General features: G+C 38.9%; 1 protein-coding gene across 1 annotated transcript in view; it reads right to left on the reverse strand.

The window, feature by feature from the left end:
• The window catches only part of HMCN1 (hemicentin 1), a 185926-nt gene that overhangs the window by 98442 nt on the left and 68264 nt on the right, over positions 1 to 19220 (reverse strand). The window contains exons 12-21 of the mRNA XM_065745659.1: positions 12871 to 13012; positions 12064 to 12191; positions 11347 to 11460; positions 10489 to 10647; positions 9214 to 9408; positions 8229 to 8327; positions 6460 to 6587; positions 4849 to 4993; positions 3298 to 3410; positions 1764 to 1923 (exon numbers count right to left, since the gene is read on the reverse strand). Of these exons, the coding sequence (XP_065601731.1) occupies positions 1764 to 1923; positions 3298 to 3410; positions 4849 to 4993; positions 6460 to 6587; positions 8229 to 8327; positions 9214 to 9408; positions 10489 to 10647; positions 11347 to 11460; positions 12064 to 12191; positions 12871 to 13012 (1383 nt within the window). The remainder of the gene's footprint in view (positions 1 to 1763; positions 1924 to 3297; positions 3411 to 4848; positions 4994 to 6459; positions 6588 to 8228; positions 8328 to 9213; positions 9409 to 10488; positions 10648 to 11346; positions 11461 to 12063; positions 12192 to 12870; positions 13013 to 19220) is intronic.

Genomic DNA, 19220 nt, shown 5'->3' on the forward strand with positions numbered 1-19220 from the left:
TATAGGTATTTGCAACCAATACCTGAACTGTATGTTACACTATAGCACCAATAACCAGAAGCCATAGAAGCTTTGCTAAGCACACCTTCACCCAAGCCAAATTCATTACTACAATGGGCAATGTCAGGAAGCCCTGGGAACAAGATTAATGGATACCTTTATCATCAGGAACTTGTGTTCTTACATAGAATCACCAAGGTTGGAAAAGACCTTCAAGATCATCCAGTCCAACTATCCACTTATCATCAATAGTTCTCTCTAAACCATGTCCATCAACACAATGTCTAACCATTCCTTGAACACCTCCAGGGTTGGTGACTCCACCACCTCCCTCGGCAGCACATTCCAGCACCAGATCACCCTTTCAGAGAGTATTTCCTAATGCCCAGCCTGAACCTCCCCTGGTACAACTTGAAGCCACTCCCTCTCATCCTATCACCAGTTACACAAGAGAAGAGGGTGCCCTCCAGCTCACTACAGCTTCCCTTCAGGTAGTTACAAACAGTAATAAAGTCTCCCCTGAGCCTCCTCTTCTCCAGACTGAACAACCTCAGCTCCCTCAGCTGCTCCCCATAAGGCCTCTGCTTCAGACCCCTCACCAGCTTCACTGCCCTTCTCCAGGCATGCTCCAGGGCCTTGATGTCTTTCTTGAAGTGAGGGGACCAAAATAGAACACAGTATTTCATATTAACCGGATAAAATTTAATAAAAGCAAATGTAGAGTCTTGCACCTAGGGAGGAATAATTGCATGCACCAGTACAGGCTAGGGGATGACCTGATGGAGAGAAGGTCTATAGACAGGGATCTGGGTGTCCTGGTGGTCAACAGGTTGACCATGAGCCAGCATTGTGCTCTTGTGTCTGAGAGGGTCAATGGCATTCTGGGGTTCATTAAACAGAGCGTGGCCAGCAGGTCAAGGGAGGTGATCCTCTCCCTCTACTCTGCCCTGGTGAGGCCTCATCTGGAGTACTGTGCCCAGTTCTGGGCTCCCCAGTATAAAAAAAAAAAAGACAGATCTCTTGGAAAGAGTCCAGTGGAAGGTCACAAAGATGGTGAAGGGCCAGGAGGATCTCCCCTATGAAGAAAGGCTAAGTGAACTGGGTCTGTTTATCCTTGAGAAAAGAAGACTGAGAGGGGACCTGATTCAGGTTTATTAATATCTGAGGTGTGGGGGACAAAGTGGCGAGGCCAGACTCTTTTCAGCAGTGTGTGGAGACAGGACAAGGGGGAACGGACAGAAACTGCAGCACAGGAGGTTCTGCACGAATGTGCACAAGAACTTCTTTACGGTGAGGGTGACGGAGCACTGGCACAACTGCACAGGGGGGTGTGGAGTCTCCTTCTCTGGAGATATTCAAGACCCACCTGGACACCTACCTGTGTGACCTGGTGTAGGGAACTGCTTTGGCAGGGGGTTGGACTCTACGATCTCTTGAAGTCCCTTCCAACCCCTATGATTCTAGGGTATTCACTTCTACAAACAAGATCCTTGTCCAGAAACACAAGGTAAGAGGTATCGGGAGTTTTAGAGAACCATGAAGACTGAAGAATGGGCCTTTCAGCATCAGGCATTTGAAAAATTGCTTACTATGTGGATCCAGTGATCCAGAACAAAGTCAAAAGCACCAATCAGAGATTAGCTTAAATCCTGTTTGCAATGTTGATAGCCTTCTTCACAATCTACCTGAGTGGGTTTCGTAGTCCAAATTAGAACCCAGTGAGGGGAGATAGAAAATGATACTATATTTTAGCTCATATATACCAAATACAGTCAGCTGGACTTTCCGTGTAGCATAACCAGCAGCATTTGTTGCAGTACATACATATTCCCCAGTCTCTTCACCCTCTGGTGAAACTACATAGAGACTTCCATCAGAACCTGAAGAAAATTTCCCATTGCTGGGAAAAATTATTTCTCCTTTCTGTAGAAAGAAAGAAAAAAGTTAACAGTACGTGGATTTTCAAGAATACTGCAAATTACAAATATTTAATACAATAAAAGCTAAATTTTATAGAAAGAAAAACATTTAAATGGTTAAAGGAATACAAAATTTGTTAGTATCTGCAGCAGCTTAACCCATTGCTGCAGCCCATTTTTATGGAGACTGCTATATACTTAATGTAACATTCAGTCAGATTTTTCAGATCTGAAGATAATGCAACTTGCAGGTAGCCTGACTAAACTGAATAATATTTTAATCTACGTTACAGCACTGCTTCTACTCTTTATATGACTTCTACTGTTTATGACTGAGATAGGCAGAATATTTTTAAATAACTAAGAAGCTTAGTCTCAAAATTCTATCTATAGAAATTAACTAACTACAATAACTTTTCATACTCTTTTAAGAGTCAATTTCTGAGCAGTAAAATAAGAGAAACAAAGGATTCTCATGCAGAAAACAGCTATTTTGTTATATATTCATACGAAAATATTTTCTAAAACCTAATTCTTTAAAAAAACATCATTTCAATTTACTTAACTTTGATATTGGTTTCGGATGCAAAAACAGGTATTGTATAACAAGTACATTGTATAAAGTGTTTCTTTTCCATACTGAAAATTATATGTAATAATAAAGGAGAAAAACTTCTACTGCACCTCACTCCTCCTGTGTTTCATTCCCTACCAAACCAATAGCCATCTGTTCTGCTTCTTTTAAACAAAGTTGTTCATAAGGTCTCAATCAATTACATCTGCACAACTTCTGAGGCAACACTGCCTTCACAGCAACACTATGCAAGCTGCAGCATACGCTGAATAACTTATTACCAGAAATTATGCTAAGAAAACCAACAAACTACTCATCACCCATCTCAGCCTGGTTTTCAGACATTCTCAAAAAAGTTGAGGTCCTCGATGGATCTGCTGTCAAGGACTTGACTGAAAAGCGACAGACAGCTAACCCCATAATGCCATTATTAGAGACACTTTCCTCCATTAAAAGAAAATAAAAATAAGAAGCCATGTTAAAGCAATCCTAAACAAAAGTTAACTTTCAGTCTGTGGCAAGTTGTCTAATCTGAAATTACCAACTCATAACAGGGAAGAAGAATTCCTGAAGTACTGAAAAGTATAAAGACACAGGATAACCAAAGAAGCCTTTTCAAAGAAGAGAACCTTGATCTATGACTAGACCATAGCCAGAAAGCACAGAAACAAAAGGAGACAAACAGATATTTCCAGATCCCTCATAACAGAGGTGTTTTGTTGCATCTCTTGCGTAGTTTTAGGACAACTAAAAGACATCTTTGATTCAGTCTCAACCATGAACAGCTCAAAGACGAGGTGTTACCTTAGACCAGGTAATAGAAGGCTTAGGAACTCCACTTGCTTTACATGGCAATGTTACTGGGATTCCTTCAATGGTGCTGAATATCTGCTGCCCATGCTGAATAATGGGCAGAACTGAAAATAAATGCAAATATTAAACACATGTTAAACAGACAAATTTCAAACCCAGGTGCAACTCATGCAGTAAAAGTCTCATACTCAACTACCACTTCATACAGATGGCAAAGGTTGGCAATTTTTAGCCTGTTATTAACTCCCAAATCAGCACTGACCTGCCACCTCCTTCTCCAGTCTTTTGACAAAATGCAAAGCTGTTCATAACAAAGCATGTCAACCATAGGATAAAATAAACGTAGGCAATTCAGCAGATTGCAGTGATTCCAGGAAGGATTTGTCACATTACTCACTGGTGACATTTTAGTCTAAGTTCCTGAAACAATAGTGTACACAGTCCATCTTATACTGCATCTTTCATGAGAAAGGGCTCAGGATTTTTGGTGTTCAACTTCTTGCAATGGACAACATTCTTTAAACAGTGAAGATTTGAAAGTGAAGAACCAATTCTTCTCCAAGCACATTTTATTTTTGTAATAAAGGCTACAAAGTTGTGCTATCTGTAGTGATGCTGTCTACAGGGGTTGGACTGTTAGATGAATAAAACCAGCAGATAACTACACAAAATCAATAACAGGAGGTTACAAGAAACCACAGTTCTGTTTTTCACTGAGCTGGAACTCAATTAACAACAGAAAGAAGGCCAGACTTAAGTCTGTAATACCGAGAACTAGATCCTTCAAGACAGCATAAAAATATATTCCTTTATGTTCTCAGGTTCTGAAAAATTCCAGAAACTAATATTCATATGGAAGACCCTTATCAGTGTTTCTCTACATTAACAAACAACAGGTATTAGTAACATAAAATAGCGTTCCAGCATCTTCAGTTCAGCTTAAACTAAATCTCCCATGATTAATTGAACACACAAGAAACTTTCAGGCTGTAAACCATGAAGTAATTGGGACTCCACACAGTTACACAAGTTTCCACGGCTGAAATACAGATGGGTTACCACAAGCCTAACACTTGTTAGTGTAATTTCTGATATGGTTACAGTAAAGAAAAAAAAAGTTTTGCCAAGCTCACAATTTATTTTAATTCTCCCACAACTTGAACTTCTTTGTATCAGTTACTAAACCCCTCCAACACTGCTTTTCATGGCTTTTTCAGCAAATTCCCACTTGCATCTGTTTTGTTAATAAACCTAGAGAACAAATCTTCACATTCCAATCTCTGAGATTATTCAAAATGAGGATTTTTTATGACTACAAAATTGTGTTTTGTTCTATTTCAAAAACATTTTGAATTCTACAGTTCTTTCCTGTGAAGTGGACCTATTTCTCACAGTATTGCTTTACAAAATAACATCAATATAAAGAGGAAATTTGAGAAATTAATACAACCGTCCTAAGAATGCTCCAGTAAGATCTCCTTTTAGTAAGGCAGACACACTCCTCTTGCAGGTAGCACAAAATAACAAGACAGTGCTCCTTACCATACACATTAACAGTAGTGGTTTTGTTGTTTGTCCCAGCAACGTTACTGGCCATGCAGGTATAATCACCCCCATCCTGAAGCCGAACTCTTTCAAGATGCAGGCTTCCATCACTTCGAACGTTGATGTAGGGATTGGGAACCAGCTGTCAAAAAGGTACCATAATACTTTACTAAGAAAATACACACACTTGATAATATTTACTTTGGAGTTCAGCTTTACCCTTTTTAATCTTTCATATTAAAAAAAAAAATCTACATTCCTGGAGAATTTTACTAAAGCTTTTCCTACTTTCCACCTTTCATAAAAAGTTTACTTTAAATAATACTTTTGGTAGCACCTCATATATAGGGCTGGAGTGAAATTAAAGTCCACAATGGCAATTCTGCTCTGCTACAGCACATGTGAAACCACCAGAGTGGCTTATAATCATGCACTAAATCAAGAGCAAACCTAGCTGAATTGTTCTATTGCACTTTGTCGTAGTTATTCCAGTAACCTCATGTCATCACCGATCAGCTCTGTTGATTGCAACTACCTGTTTCTCTTCCAGAAACAGATTACTTTCATTGATGTTATTGTCAGAATCTTCTAGAAACTCTTGGTATAGCCATCATAAAAGACGATCAGCTTTGAAGTGTACCTTCACCCTCTAGGGATACCATACAGACTTGTATTTTTGTTTAATGTATTGGGAACAGAAACATTTAAAAATTATCCACTGAAAAAGATAAAAGTCATATGTTTCAGAAAACAAAAATAGTTTAGGTTTTGCTTTTTTTATTTAATTGTATACCTGCTAGCATCACAGCAGTCTTTACCAATCAGCTAAAATTGTGTAGCAACAAAGACTGGCCTTAGAAAAACACTGTCTTAGGAGAAGTGGTCTAAGGAACTGGGGGACCCTGAGGGAAGACCTTATCACACTCTATAACTATTTGAAAGAAAACTGTGGTAAAGTGGGGGTCAGATTCTTCTCCCGTGTAACTAGCAATAGAATGAGAGGGAATGGCCTCAAGTTGCACCAGTGGAGGTTCAGGTTAGTTATTAGGAAAAATGTCTTCTCCAAGAATGGTCAGGTGCTGGAACAGGCTGCCTAGAGAGATGCCTGAGTCAACATCCCTGGGGGGTGTTAAAGAAATGTTTTGATTTTGTATTAAAGGACATGGTTTAATTGGGAGATATTGATGGTAGGTGGATGGTTGGATTGAGTGATTGTGATGATCTTTCCAACACTGATGATTCTATGATTCAAAAACTAATAAACTATCATTTCTCAAGGGGATTGGCTGGACTTATAGGATGACAGCGCCTGCAGAAATTCAGAACCAGCTTCTGTCTTGTAGAAAAAGCCACCTGGCTTCTCCTGGAGAGGCAGTAGCTCTTTCATTGAGTGGTGTTGGACAATTGTAAAGTGATTTCAGTGCCACTGGATCCTTTTTTACAGTGAGCCGCTTCAATTTCATAATAGACCTTTATATGCAAGCATAAAATCTATTACTACATTTGAATATAAATCTCTAGAAATTAAATCAATGTGTTAGCATGGCTTAAAACATCTGCTGTTGATTTTCTGTATCAACTATCTTGTAAGAAAGAAAACGGTCTTACCAACATACTGTTCTTAATCCAGTTCCGGTCTGGAATGGGATTTCCAGCAAGAAGAACACATGGCAAAATGAGCTGCTGCCCCTCAATTACATTGACTGTGGCTGGGCTTATTCCAATCAGAGGTGCAACTTGATAATAAATAAACAAACAAACAAATTTAAATACATATTTTATACATATTTAAATAGATACCCACATAAGGCACTGGATATGATTTTCTATTAAAAGTCCTGTCAAGTAATACTATTTGTAGCAATATCAGACAGAAGTCTGCTTATGCAAGGAACTATGAGAATATAAAGCAGGAAGCATTTTCTACAATGAAAATCACACGATTCACAGAGAGGAAAAAATAAAGGAAAAAAAAAATTACTAATCAACAGAAAGCACCACAGTGCCAACATACTTACTTAAGGACGAAACATACCAGATGTGGCTCTGGTATCTGAAACGCCAATGATGCAGGCAGGAAAAAAAATAATCACAGAGGACTGAGTAGCATAGGAGAGAAAAGTAAGTAGGAACAATACACGTACAGTGATTCTAAGATTAAGGAACAGCAGCAATGAAAGGACACTGCCTAGCTGAAACTGGATCCAGTCCAGCACTTCCCTGAAAGCTCATGTTCCCACAGATACAAATTTGCTATATTCTATTTCCTTACTTGGAGGAAAATACTGAAAAGGCTTTTAAATAAGTAAAAGCTTCTTTACCAAACATTATTAGCGTTACAGATTTTACCACGTTTTAAGTTAACCACTGTTTTCTTTGATGGTAGGCAGATGCATTCTTATCCTCCCAGAAATTAATACATTCTATAGTATTACTTCTCATTTTATTGTTGGTTTCTCAAGATAATAAACAACTCCTTGCAAGCACAACTATTGCCAAAGCAGGATGTTTAGCGTCCTCGTAGGGTGAATAACCCCAAAGAGCGGCACTCAGAGAAAATAGCAAGAAAGACGGTATGTTTTGCTACGCTTATCCAGATGGTAAATAGACAGCCAGTGAATAAAGAGAGGCTCACCTTTTCCAGATGGTTGAGGTTAGCTGATAACTCCACATGGGAGGGATCTCCAAGAAGAGATCCTTCCCTGGTGGTGGTCAGCCCTTAAAATGGGGTTTGGGAGAGGTGGAGCCAGGCTCCACTCCTTCCAGTCACACAGTGCATTGCCTTCACCTGTGCCCCTGAGGCTGACTCAATGCTCTCCTCAGGTGATAAATCAGTGGTTCAGGCCATGATTCAACACTTCCCATACAGTCCTCTTGGATCACTTAGATTATTTCCCAGCTGTAGCAATGCAGTGCCATAAGCAAGTTCATTGCTACTCTTTTTTTTGTTTGTTTAGTCACATGGTAGAAAAATATTAGCATTCATCATGATGGTGGTTTCTTATTCCTTAATCAATTTGCTAAGCAATAAGAAACAGAACACAGAATTAATCATTTTTAAGGTCCATGTTATAAAGTGTAGATGGAACTAGTATAAGCCAGTCAAAAGACAGTGTACTAATGTGAAAATTTCAGTGAATTCAATTGCAATATTAATGCAAATATCTTCTAATTTAGTTTGTGTGGATGACTGCATTTGTGTAAGCATTGCTAGAGATACAAACATATAGATATATCCCTGTGTATGTATGCAACGCGTTAACATCCAATTCATTGTGGAAAAAAACACTGGCTGTTACCTATTCCAGCATATCCCAGGTATGGAAATGCTGCAAATCTTTCCTTTCACTGGTATCACTGATATTAACCAGACTTACCCAGTCCAGTTACTGTGATGGTGGCTGGCTGTGACTGAATCCTTCCAAACTGGTTTTCAGCTTCACAGACATAAGTCCCTTCATCACTAACCCACAAATCTACAGGAAAAAAAATAAATCAGACTGCAGCAGCTGAAAAGTTTGTAATACACAAACAGCCTATGCTTCCATCTTTCACCTTTAAATATTCTTTTGTTAGATCATTCCTTTCCCTCTGTCACCAAGGATGGAAATGATGACTGTATGAGTAATTGATTGAAAAGGTATGATGCATATGATACTTTGCATCACTTTATATATTGTATGAACTTTAATACACTATAAGCTACTGCATATAAATGAAACCTAGTATTTACACATCCACATGCACATACTATTGCAAAGTGCATTTTCTGTGGAATACTGCTTACTACATAAATTACTGTTTCTCTGTATGCATATAAACATGTAACACATGAGTTACTCTGCTCTATGTACTGTATACAAGAATTACTTCACTGATCCTGATGAGTTCTAGAAAGGAATAAAAGTGCTAACTAGAGAAAACAGAATGATATCTTTTAGTGTCTGGGTGACCAAAATGCTCCAGAGAACTGAAATTGCAAAGTCACTTGCAGAATTCCTAGCTATTACCCAAATTAGGACTTGATTAAAAGAGTAAGTTTAAAAACACTTCTTGAGAGAAAAGGAATAAAATAACATTAATGGCTCCTCACTATTAAATGTGGTTTGTGCTCTCTATTACTTAAACAGAAATGTAATTATTTCAGCAAAGACCAGAGAAGCCAAGGAATTCACAAGTGAATTCACAAACACAAGGGAAAACAATGCACATCAACAGCAACTAAATCACCATCAGAAATACAATCTCTGACAAAATGTATTATTTTTTACAAAGTTAACTACAGTAATATAGTAATTTTGATGCATTGCCTGTATTGTATTCCCCTCTAGCACTTTTTCTTTAAAAATCTAGTCTACCTACTATTAATTGAAAGAGCTCCTGTTCTGAGCTGACTGATGGAACTAACAGCAAGTGGTCTTGAGAAAAGGGAAGCACCATTCAGCCGCCTCCATTTAACCTTTGGTTCTGGGTAACCCTGAACATAGCATGGTAGTGTGATATTTGAGCCAATATCCACAGATTCATCACTGGGTTCTTGCGTAAAAACTGGGGGAGCTGTAAAAAATACAGAAAAAAAACGAAGTGAACATGGGGATTCATCATGACAGTAGCATTCTGCTTACAGTACTGGCAACCTAAACTTAGGTTCTACTACTCATTATTGTTCTCCTAACAACAGATTCCCAATTCTAGCAACAGTACACAAAAACAGCCTTGCATGCTGCAGCGGAAATGCTAAATCACAGCCTGAAGCAGTAATTGAATGCCTGGTGGGAAGGCAGGGCCAACCCAAAGGAGCTCAAGTGCATTCAATGTACCTGAGTGACCAAAAGGAGCAGAGCCAGGGTCCGCCCCTTCCCAGACCTCGTTTAAGGGTTGGCAGTGGAACAAGGGTATCTTGCTGGAGATCCCTGTCTACCTGTTGCCTTCCAAGGGTAAACAGCTTTTTCTCTTTCATTTCTGCATCCACAACTGTTTATATTCCCTTGCTGCAGCCTGGGACTTTGCTACCCTGCTATCATTGCTCTGTTTTCCATCATATTACAGCATTATGCATGCACTTCATGAATAACGAGGAGTTCAGAAATGAGCTGAACTTCACACAAAAGGAAGATATAGCCATTCTTTTCAAAAGAATGTGAGCTTTCAGATGTTAGGATTCTATGTTTCTCCACTCCTTCAAACTACTTTGAATATTCCTTCAAAAAGTATAAATTTTTAATAGAAATGTGCATTTTAAAGGCCAGAGGCAGTTACAAAGAAATGAGAAAAGAGGATAGAAAGAACTGAGTTACAGTAAACTTACATAGTAACACAAATGAAATACATTCTCTACATGACAGCTATGTTAGGTTGAGGTTTGAACTGTTCCCTCCTCTGGCTCTCTCTTCCTCCTTGTAACTTCTGTGCTTTGCAAAAGGAGTAAGAATGAAGGAATTTTGGGAATCCAAATATCGTAAGGAAATTTAGCTCAGTGAATATTATCAAAAACATGTTCTCAGCACACACAATTATTCAAAAGCTTGCAAAAATGTATTTGTGAGTAAAGCTCAGATAAATAAGGCACCATGGATCACATAAGAAAACAATGAAATAGAGCACTAACTATCTACTTGCAAGCTACTTGCTACTTACAGCCAACATCTAGGGTTATCTTTCCAGAAGCTCTCCCTGCATCATTGGTAGCCATACAGGTATAATCACCAGCATCCAGATCTTGTGTTTCCTGGATCTTCAAAAGACCACGATGAGTATCAATAACGAGAAATGCTGATGCTCTCAACTCTAAGTCACCTAAGTTTAGAGAGGAAAAAAAAACTGAAATATAAAGAGTATTTATCAAAATTACTCTAACAAAACTGTGTCACAACATGACTGTACTCATTCAGCAGGTAAGCATACTCTGATTTTCATTCAACTCAGTGATAAAAGTAATTACTGCATTAGATAAAATCAAATTTTATTTATATTTATTTTACAAGGGAAATATAAAGTTAAGTAGCTTTGGATAGATATCAGCATAAAGACAGTATGTTGAGCTGTATTTATCCTCACATTAGAGGCCACTTGTCTGCCAGCTCTATGGTAAGTTGGGAGCTCTGCAAAACCTGGAAAACAACTCTGCTATCTCTCAAAGCCTGCAGAAGCCAGGATAGTGGTGAATAATGTTCAGAACGTGCTCATTTACAGAAAGACATTTTGCAGTTTTTGTAGCATATAGCTAAACATTTTCTGACAAACCATGAAACATAGCTGAGTGAAAGAAATGCAGTTTTTTCTTGTTAATTAGTGTAAGTTCATTCACTGTATTTAAACAGAGGTGAGATTTAATGACCTAGACGATAAGTGCTCCACCTTCTAGATTTAGAGAATTTCACAGGTCAGTCACTGTTCAAATACTACATAAAGCTTTCAAGAAAAATGAAGTCACTTAAAGACCATTGCACTAATCTTTGCTGATGAACTAAATAAATCAAACACAAAGAAGGGCACCTTTAAACCATTTAACTTGAGGATGTGGGATTCCAGTTGTTTTACACTCCATAATAGTTGTGTCTCCAAGAGCAACCAGAATTTCATTTCGCTCTATGGTCACTGTCGGGCCCTCTAAAAAGAAACAACATAGAAAAATTGAGTTCCTCATCCAAAATGGTACACATTTTTAAGATGCAAATGACAGAAGATTAATTTTCTGTCATTATACACTTGCGTTAAAAGTCAAACAGGATTAAAAATCATGTAAGACGAAAGAAAAAATAATAGAAGCAAAGTAGAGTTTGCAATATCAGAACACCTGAAAAACACGTAGATTATGCAGGCATATAAAAAAGAATTGGAAGAGTCTGAACATTTACGAAGTAAAAAAAAAATCAGAGACTTTCCCTCTCGAACTGAAGATTGGTCATTAAGAATTTTGGTACTCTGATGTTATTACACAGCATAAAAAGTGTTTAGAGGGCACAATTTGGACTAGGACTTCAGGGCTAAGCACACAAGAGGAAATTAGAAGAAAATGATTCCTTCTCCAAGGATGTACTCAGTTTTGCAAGTCTACTATACTTTAATACCTGACCATGTTTTGTTTTGTTTTTCTGGAGTTTCAGAAAATTTCTACAAATACATTCTGCACAGTTCTACAAATTTTAATTTGCCACTCTGAAGTTGTAATAGTTTGCTTTCTAATTTCACTTCATTACTACTTTTGCTTACCAATATATGTAAGAATGGATGTTTGTTTCTCCGTCCCAGCTGAGTTACTTGCCAAGCAACCATAAACTCCTGCATCTTTTGGAACTGCCTTTCTTATGATCAAGGTGCCTTCTGGGGTCAATCTATACCTGTGAATATACAGGGGAGCAACCAAAATGGTTAGTTAAAGAAAACAGAAATACCATTTCACACACACTCCAACAGTGTGACCAGATGATCTACAAATAGATTTTGTTGTCATTATCTCAAGCTAAACAGTTATTATTAGTTGTTGCAATAGTAGTAATATTTCTGCCAGAGAATACTAATGCATGTTGTAAAGATCACAGTTTAATCTGATAGAGAACTTCTGAAGAAAGTAATCATAGTATTACTATTTTATAGATAAGACAATTGAAATCATAGAGTTATAAAGACAAATGTCAAGGATTTTTTTTCCAAAACTCGTGTGATCCTGTGAAAGAAAGAGCATTTTGGCATTCTTCAAAACTTCTTACTCACACAGGAGGGGGAAATTAAAAAAAAGGGAAGGGAAGGGAAGGGAAGGGAAGGGAAGGGAAGGGAAGGGAAGGGAAGGGAAGGGAAGGGAAGGGAAGGGAAGGGAAGGGAAGGGAAGGGAAGGGAAGGGAAGGGAAGGGAAGGGAAGGGAAGGGAAGGGAAGGGAAGGGAAGGGAAGGGAAGGGAAGGGAAGGGAAGGGAAGGGAAGGGAAGGGAAGGGAAGGGAAGGGAAGGGAAGGGAAGGGAAGGGAAGGGAAGGGAAGGGAAGGGAAGGGAAGGGAAAAGAGAAATCAAAACTATAATCTCTACCTGTTTGAACCAATAATAAACATTTCATTGTGTGTCCATACTACTGTTGGTTTTGGATAACCTGTTGCAGAACACTTGATAGACACTTCAGAGCCTTCTATAAAAGTCTGATCCTTAGGTGAAATGACAATCCTAGGTGGTTCTATTAAACGAAATGAAAAATAGCAATTAAAAAGATAAGTTTTGTAAACACTTACACATTATAGCCACCACTTTATTCCTGATGAAGGTAATGATCATTGTTTTCCCACAGTTGCCTCCACTCAAACAACAAACATCAGGCACACGTGAATTATGCTGTAAGGCCAATTACTATATTAAAATATAATCAATCTGGTAATAACATTTTTGTTGAAGTCTCTTCCACTTATGGCATTATTTGAAAAGTTTCTCTATCTTGCCTTAGCAATCCTCTTCCAGTACCCATTCACTTCTTCTCTACCACAGTGTACCAGCTGTTCCATGTAAAACATACAAGCCTTTACAAGAAAGTTTAGGATTCAGGCTAATGAATTTTCATGCTGCTCCCACATGTGAGCAAGAACCTGTTCAGAACTAAATAGTCATCAGTGTCAAGGTCACAAATAAGAATGGATTTCAACTGCATTTTTGCAAGAAAAGCATCTGGTGAGCATCATAGAATTCATCCTCAAATCCTCGGACTGACTTTTTCCATAAAAGTTAAAGACCACCAAAACAATCCCCTGTAACAACTGGCATTTTCTTCTACAGTACTTATGATTCTGCCTACTTATAGTGACAAGAAAAACTTCCACACCATTGATTACCACTCACTTCACACCACATATATTAAAAAATAGCAATTCATAGTAGCAACTGCTGCTCCACCAACTGACAGCAAGAGGGCTACAGGGAATGGCATTGGAGCTGCATCAGGAAGATTGGGCTGCGGGTTAAAAAAAGTTTCTGCACCTGAGGGCGGTAGGCATGGAACTCCTAGACATCAAGGAGCTACCAATTCTTCTTGTGTCAGCATCCCATGGGGAGTCAGGGCCTACCTGCTGCTTCCCCCAGGCTGCAGAGCAGGGTGCTGCACCCAGGGGGGTCAGGAAGCAGATTCTGAATGCGGTGCGCTTCAGCAGCTTGAAAGTACATGGTATTATAACAGAGATTGGAAAACAGTCTTCCTCCTCCCAGCATCAACCATCTTAATGAGAGAGGATTTGTGTTTATCACTGATGGAATAACTAAGGTAATGAGGAAAAAAAATGATTTTCAAATGCTAAAACACCAAATTCCAGAAGAGTGTAAGATATTATCACCTTTTACATGTAAGGCTTTACACATAAAGTAGTTTACACTATACAAGCTTGGGAAGCAGAGACTGGCAAGCACATGACCCATTGCAACACACTGCTGACTTTAAGACCCTTGTGCTTCTGCAGGTCTAACTAGTTACACACAGTAATTGGCTTGCACTGCAACTCCACAGGTGCACATAACAGCGCTGTCTGCCATGACCACAGAACAGACTGAGTGTAATGCTTCTCGCTGAATCTGAAAGCAAGTTTTCCAAGAAACACAACAGTAGTTTTTAAATGAGCAATATCTCCATACAAGCCACGTACATGCTTTTATTTAACAATTTTAGTGCACTTCAACTATTTGCACCAGGTTTTGTGTTTTCAGCTTCACAAATAATTGACATCTGTTATTATCTCCGGAAAATTCATCCACAAGGGTAAGCACACAAAAACCCCTCTTTCAAGAGAATGTAGCTGCTGTTCTAAGGAAGGTGCACTGTTGCACTATGCCACCTGGTGGTCTGGGGGAAGCAGGATTCAATTGCCTGGACTGCTGAATCTGGTTTCAGTCATTAACAGAATGTGCAAGCATGCAGAAGATCCTGAAACCTTTGTAAAAACGCATGCCAAACCACACAGCTACACTGCCAAAGAGGAGAACATTAAGTATTAAACACCAAGTAATTTGCACTCAGTCGTAAAACTAAACACAGATGCAGCTACATAATGGTTTGTCCCTTTCTTAAATTTGTGGCCATTAACCTTCCATAGTTTCATTTTTGTTAGAGGGAGGGGACCCTGCAGGAATGGCACCAGAGGAAGGCAGAGCCACAGCTTCCGAAGTACTGGAATTATATCCAGACACAAGGGGCAGGTAAAGGCCAGAAGTGTACACACGTTACAGGGCTGTCTTCAAGTCATTGATTATGCATACTGTGCTCTCACCTATTTTGTTTCAATTGCAAATCCTGCCATGAGACACTAGGAGACTTTCTGCATGCTCTTGTCTTAGCAAAGGTCCATGCTTATGTTGATACTGGGAAGCTGTTTGCTTCAAATGGCAATCACCCACCATGCTTTGAAAGTACAGCACTGCCAATGCAGTATTGTTGCAGGACAATAACTATCAGGTAAGTGTTACCTGTGGAATTAACACTTATTAGAGACAGGATGAAAATTCTGACAAGAACAGCTGTTAGCAGGGAAACTTCAGTGTCTGAAGCATTCACTTTTGTAAACTTCCTTGGCCACATGTCACTGATCCCTGCGAAGACTCTGAGCCATTGACCACCACTCTCTGGCTTCAGTCCTGCAGCCAGTTCTTCACCCATCAAACAGTCCACCCATGAAATCCATATCTTTCCAATTTGGAGGGAAGGATGTTTTTGGGCACTGTGTCAAAGGCCTTAGTGAAGTCCAGACAGATGACACCAGTGGCTCTTCCCTTGTCCATTGGATGCAGTTTGTTGAAGTTCTCCTGCTATGCACAGTCTAAACATAAAAACTTATAATCATTTTTTAGCTGAATTTGTGATAAACGATCCAGAAGATACAAACATTTGAAGGAGATTTTTTGCTAGATGAAAAAGCTTTATTTGTCCTGCCTCTGTTGTGTACAGGATAACACCCAGGAAATTTTAACAAAAGAAACTTCTGGAACAATAACTTCAGGCTACCGTAAAACCAGGCTGTTAGTAATCAGGTCAATAACACAAACATTTTTCCCCACTAGTTCTGTGAAGGCAGACAAACTCTTACAAGGCACAGCAGTGGGAAAAGACAAGCAAACTCAAGGGGACCCACTGATTTTCTGGAGTTGTAGAGAACTCCCAAGAGGCTGCTCAGGTACCTCCTGACCCTCTGCTAACCTGCAACTCCTGTGGAAGGGGGTAGCTTCTGAAAAGCAGCTTAAAGATCACCACTGAACCTGCTGTGAATGGTAGTTAGCACCTAGAAGCTGCTTATTCAGTTATTTTTCTTGTCAACTTTACAATCTTCTGTACACAACTGTTGTAGAAGCAAAAGATATTTGCTACTCTTAAAGAAGCATTTCATTGTCTACTCTTATTCATTCACATCAGAAAACACGCAAAACCGACAGAACACTACCCACATTTCAGAGATCTGAGTTTTAATCACACATTTGAAATTAATCACAAACTCGATCTCTTCAGCATTCAGGCTATTCCATTGTAAGAGCCTACATCATCTTTGATTTTGAGGAACGTAAGTAAAAACATAAATAATTAAACATCAAACTATCAAAATAAAACACTGTATTGATTCAAGCGGACAAACGTGCATGTAAGAAACAAATATTTTGTCTATTAAGATAGAAAGGAAAAGGATACATGGTCATGAAATGTACCTCATCTCTATGAAATGTATCCCCAGAATGTATCACTGAAAAGATAACATGGTAATTAGATAACATGGTAATTAATGTTTCACACTCCTGGTCAAGCCCTAGCTTTACATGTTTGCAACATATCCCCGATAAATCATTTGCAGCTTCCAAGAGCAGATAATGCCCTCATAAATTAATTTATGTTTACATATAAATCTATCTGTTCAGAGGACTTGAGCAATTTGCACTATACTGACATCACAAAATGTCCAAAATTAAACAGAACACCGACCCAGCAGCAATGCAATCCTAACAAGCTCAGACTATGCTCCTTAACATCTCTAAGGCTGCATCCAGTGATCTTTCAGCCTCCTCTGAGCAGCAGGCTGCCTCTCAACAAATAGGCAAAACTTGTAAATAGAACCTTCACATTGCTGTGCCTGGTGTTAGTGCAGATCAGTCACTGAGTAACACAGTCATCACTGAGTAACACTGAACAAGGAACTGGGGGAAAAAAGTCAGCTTAATTAAAGCTTCATTCTGTCTTTCTATGGCAAGACTAAAAAGTAAATAAAAATCAGATGAACATTCCCTTTCAGGAGCATTATCAAACTGAAAACCTTCAAAACAAGCATTTACTACAACCCATGTGAGTACATAAAGACAATGCTGAGTTCTTTTTAGAGCTACCAACATTTGTTCTCTGCCTTAGCACCCATTCCAGAAAGAAAATGGAGAGTGAAAGGAACACTTATTCTCTTTTGATCCCAAATTCAGAGATCTGTACTGGATCTATCCCAACAACAACAAAAGGATTCAACACAAATTTAATGACATTCTGAATTAACTGTAATTATATCAAGCATGAATCCATCTCGATTTATTAATAAGACTGCAGTTTTCATTCTTAGGAAGGAATAAACTGCAACCTTTAAAGCTTTTTCTTCTTACGTTAAATCACTCCTTACGCTTCTGCTGCCAAATATAGATCATTATTTTGAACACTGTTCCAGACCCTAACAAGCAGGGAGGGTTATGCATGACACAGTTAACTGTACATCAGAATAGCTCTAGGAATTAGATAGAAATCATTTCGTTCAAGCAAATAAATAAACAACAGCACATAAAATTGTTCTGACACCATTCATCTTCTGCATGTAGCCATTTAATAGACTGGCAGTAGATGACATTTTCCAAACATCACAATATAGACAGTACTGCAGAAATCTGAATTCAGTCATGCTTAGCATTTGCTACTTATCTATTCCATCCTAAGCATCTTTCATTGGAAATGGGAGAAAAATACCTCTGACTGTCAACTAAATCTGTTTGAACTGTCAGGCACATTTTAAAGCCACTACCACTGCCAGTACCAGCCAAAATGTAATTCTCAAACTTTTGATATAATCCTAGAATCCTCAGAGTTGGAAGGGACCTTTAAAAGTCATCTGGTCCAACTCCCCTGCAATGTGCAGGGGCATCCACAGCTCAAACAGGTGCTCAGAGCCTGGTCCAGCCTGGCCTTGAAAGTTTCCATGGATGGGGCATCCACCACATATCAGCCAACCTGTGCAATCAGACAGTGATCTGAGGAGGAAAGCTAATTTACTAAATAAGATATCAGAATGCAAAATAACACAATATAATACAATTGGAATTGAAGCTAGTAAATCAAATAAAATGAAAGTCTTGAAGTCCTGGCATACTGCCAACTTTTCTTGGATATTTGTAAACTTTTTTGGGTGCTACAGCTTGTTCTAGTAAAGAGAAAGAAATTGCTTTCTCTTTTAAAACTGCTCTTAAAGGACTGCATTGCATCGTTTATTCTCTTTTAATGCTCAGAACGTACTGGGACTTAATTAAGGTTGCCATCTGATCTATGGAGCTATAGGCATATATTACAAATAAAGAACATGGAAGGAAATACCTACCTGGCTTTTGTATACAATGAGGCATACAGTTCCAGAGGGAGCAACTCCAGATGTATTTGCTAATTCCACAGACCTTGTGATTTTTAAACACTCTCCTGGTTTCTACTTTGAATCCTTTATGTGTTTTTTGAATGCTCATTCAATGATCATAATGATCATGGTGTCAGTCTTCCTGAATGTACTCATCAGTATCTGCATTTATATTATTTTGAGAAAGCCTTCCCCAGAGAATCCTGAGTGGCAGGGAGTTTGGAGGGACTCGGGAGAGATTTTAGAGAAATGGGCATCACCAGTATAACAGAACTTTTCTCCTCAACACCTGCAAGAGCCTGAGAACCTAAGTAGATATTTGCAAAAGGGGTGTTGCAGCTCAGACAGATCAGAGGAGTCCCAAATTATTTGGGGAATGGTTTATGCCTATAGGGCCTTTTCATTAGTATCCCAGAGAGGCATAGAGTCTCTGGAAATGAGTGAGAGAGAATCTCCAGGCCAAAAGGGAGAGTTTCCAGGAGAGAGTCCAAGCTGGGAGGGAAAATCTCCAGGTTCAGAAGGAGAGTCTCCTAGTTGAGAAACAGGAGCTTCGAGTTTCTCTTTCGATTTGGAGACTAAGAGGCAGAACCTCCAGGTTGAGAAAGATAACCTTCTAATCAGGAAAGAGAATCTCAAGACCTGGCAAGAGTGCCTCCGAACTAAGAAAGCAAGCCTTCAAGCTGAAACGGAAGACCTCCAATCTCATCAATGAGACACCCTCCAAAATGAACAGGACACCTTTGAATCCAAGTAGGACTCCCTCCAATCCCGCTTAGA

This window comes from Cyrtonyx montezumae, unplaced genomic scaffold, assembly GCF_038088225.1.
Source record: "Cyrtonyx montezumae isolate F1298 unplaced genomic scaffold, pur_monq_1.0 scaffold_1, whole genome shotgun sequence".
Classification (NCBI taxonomy): domain Eukaryota; kingdom Metazoa; phylum Chordata; class Aves; order Galliformes; family Odontophoridae; genus Cyrtonyx; species Cyrtonyx montezumae.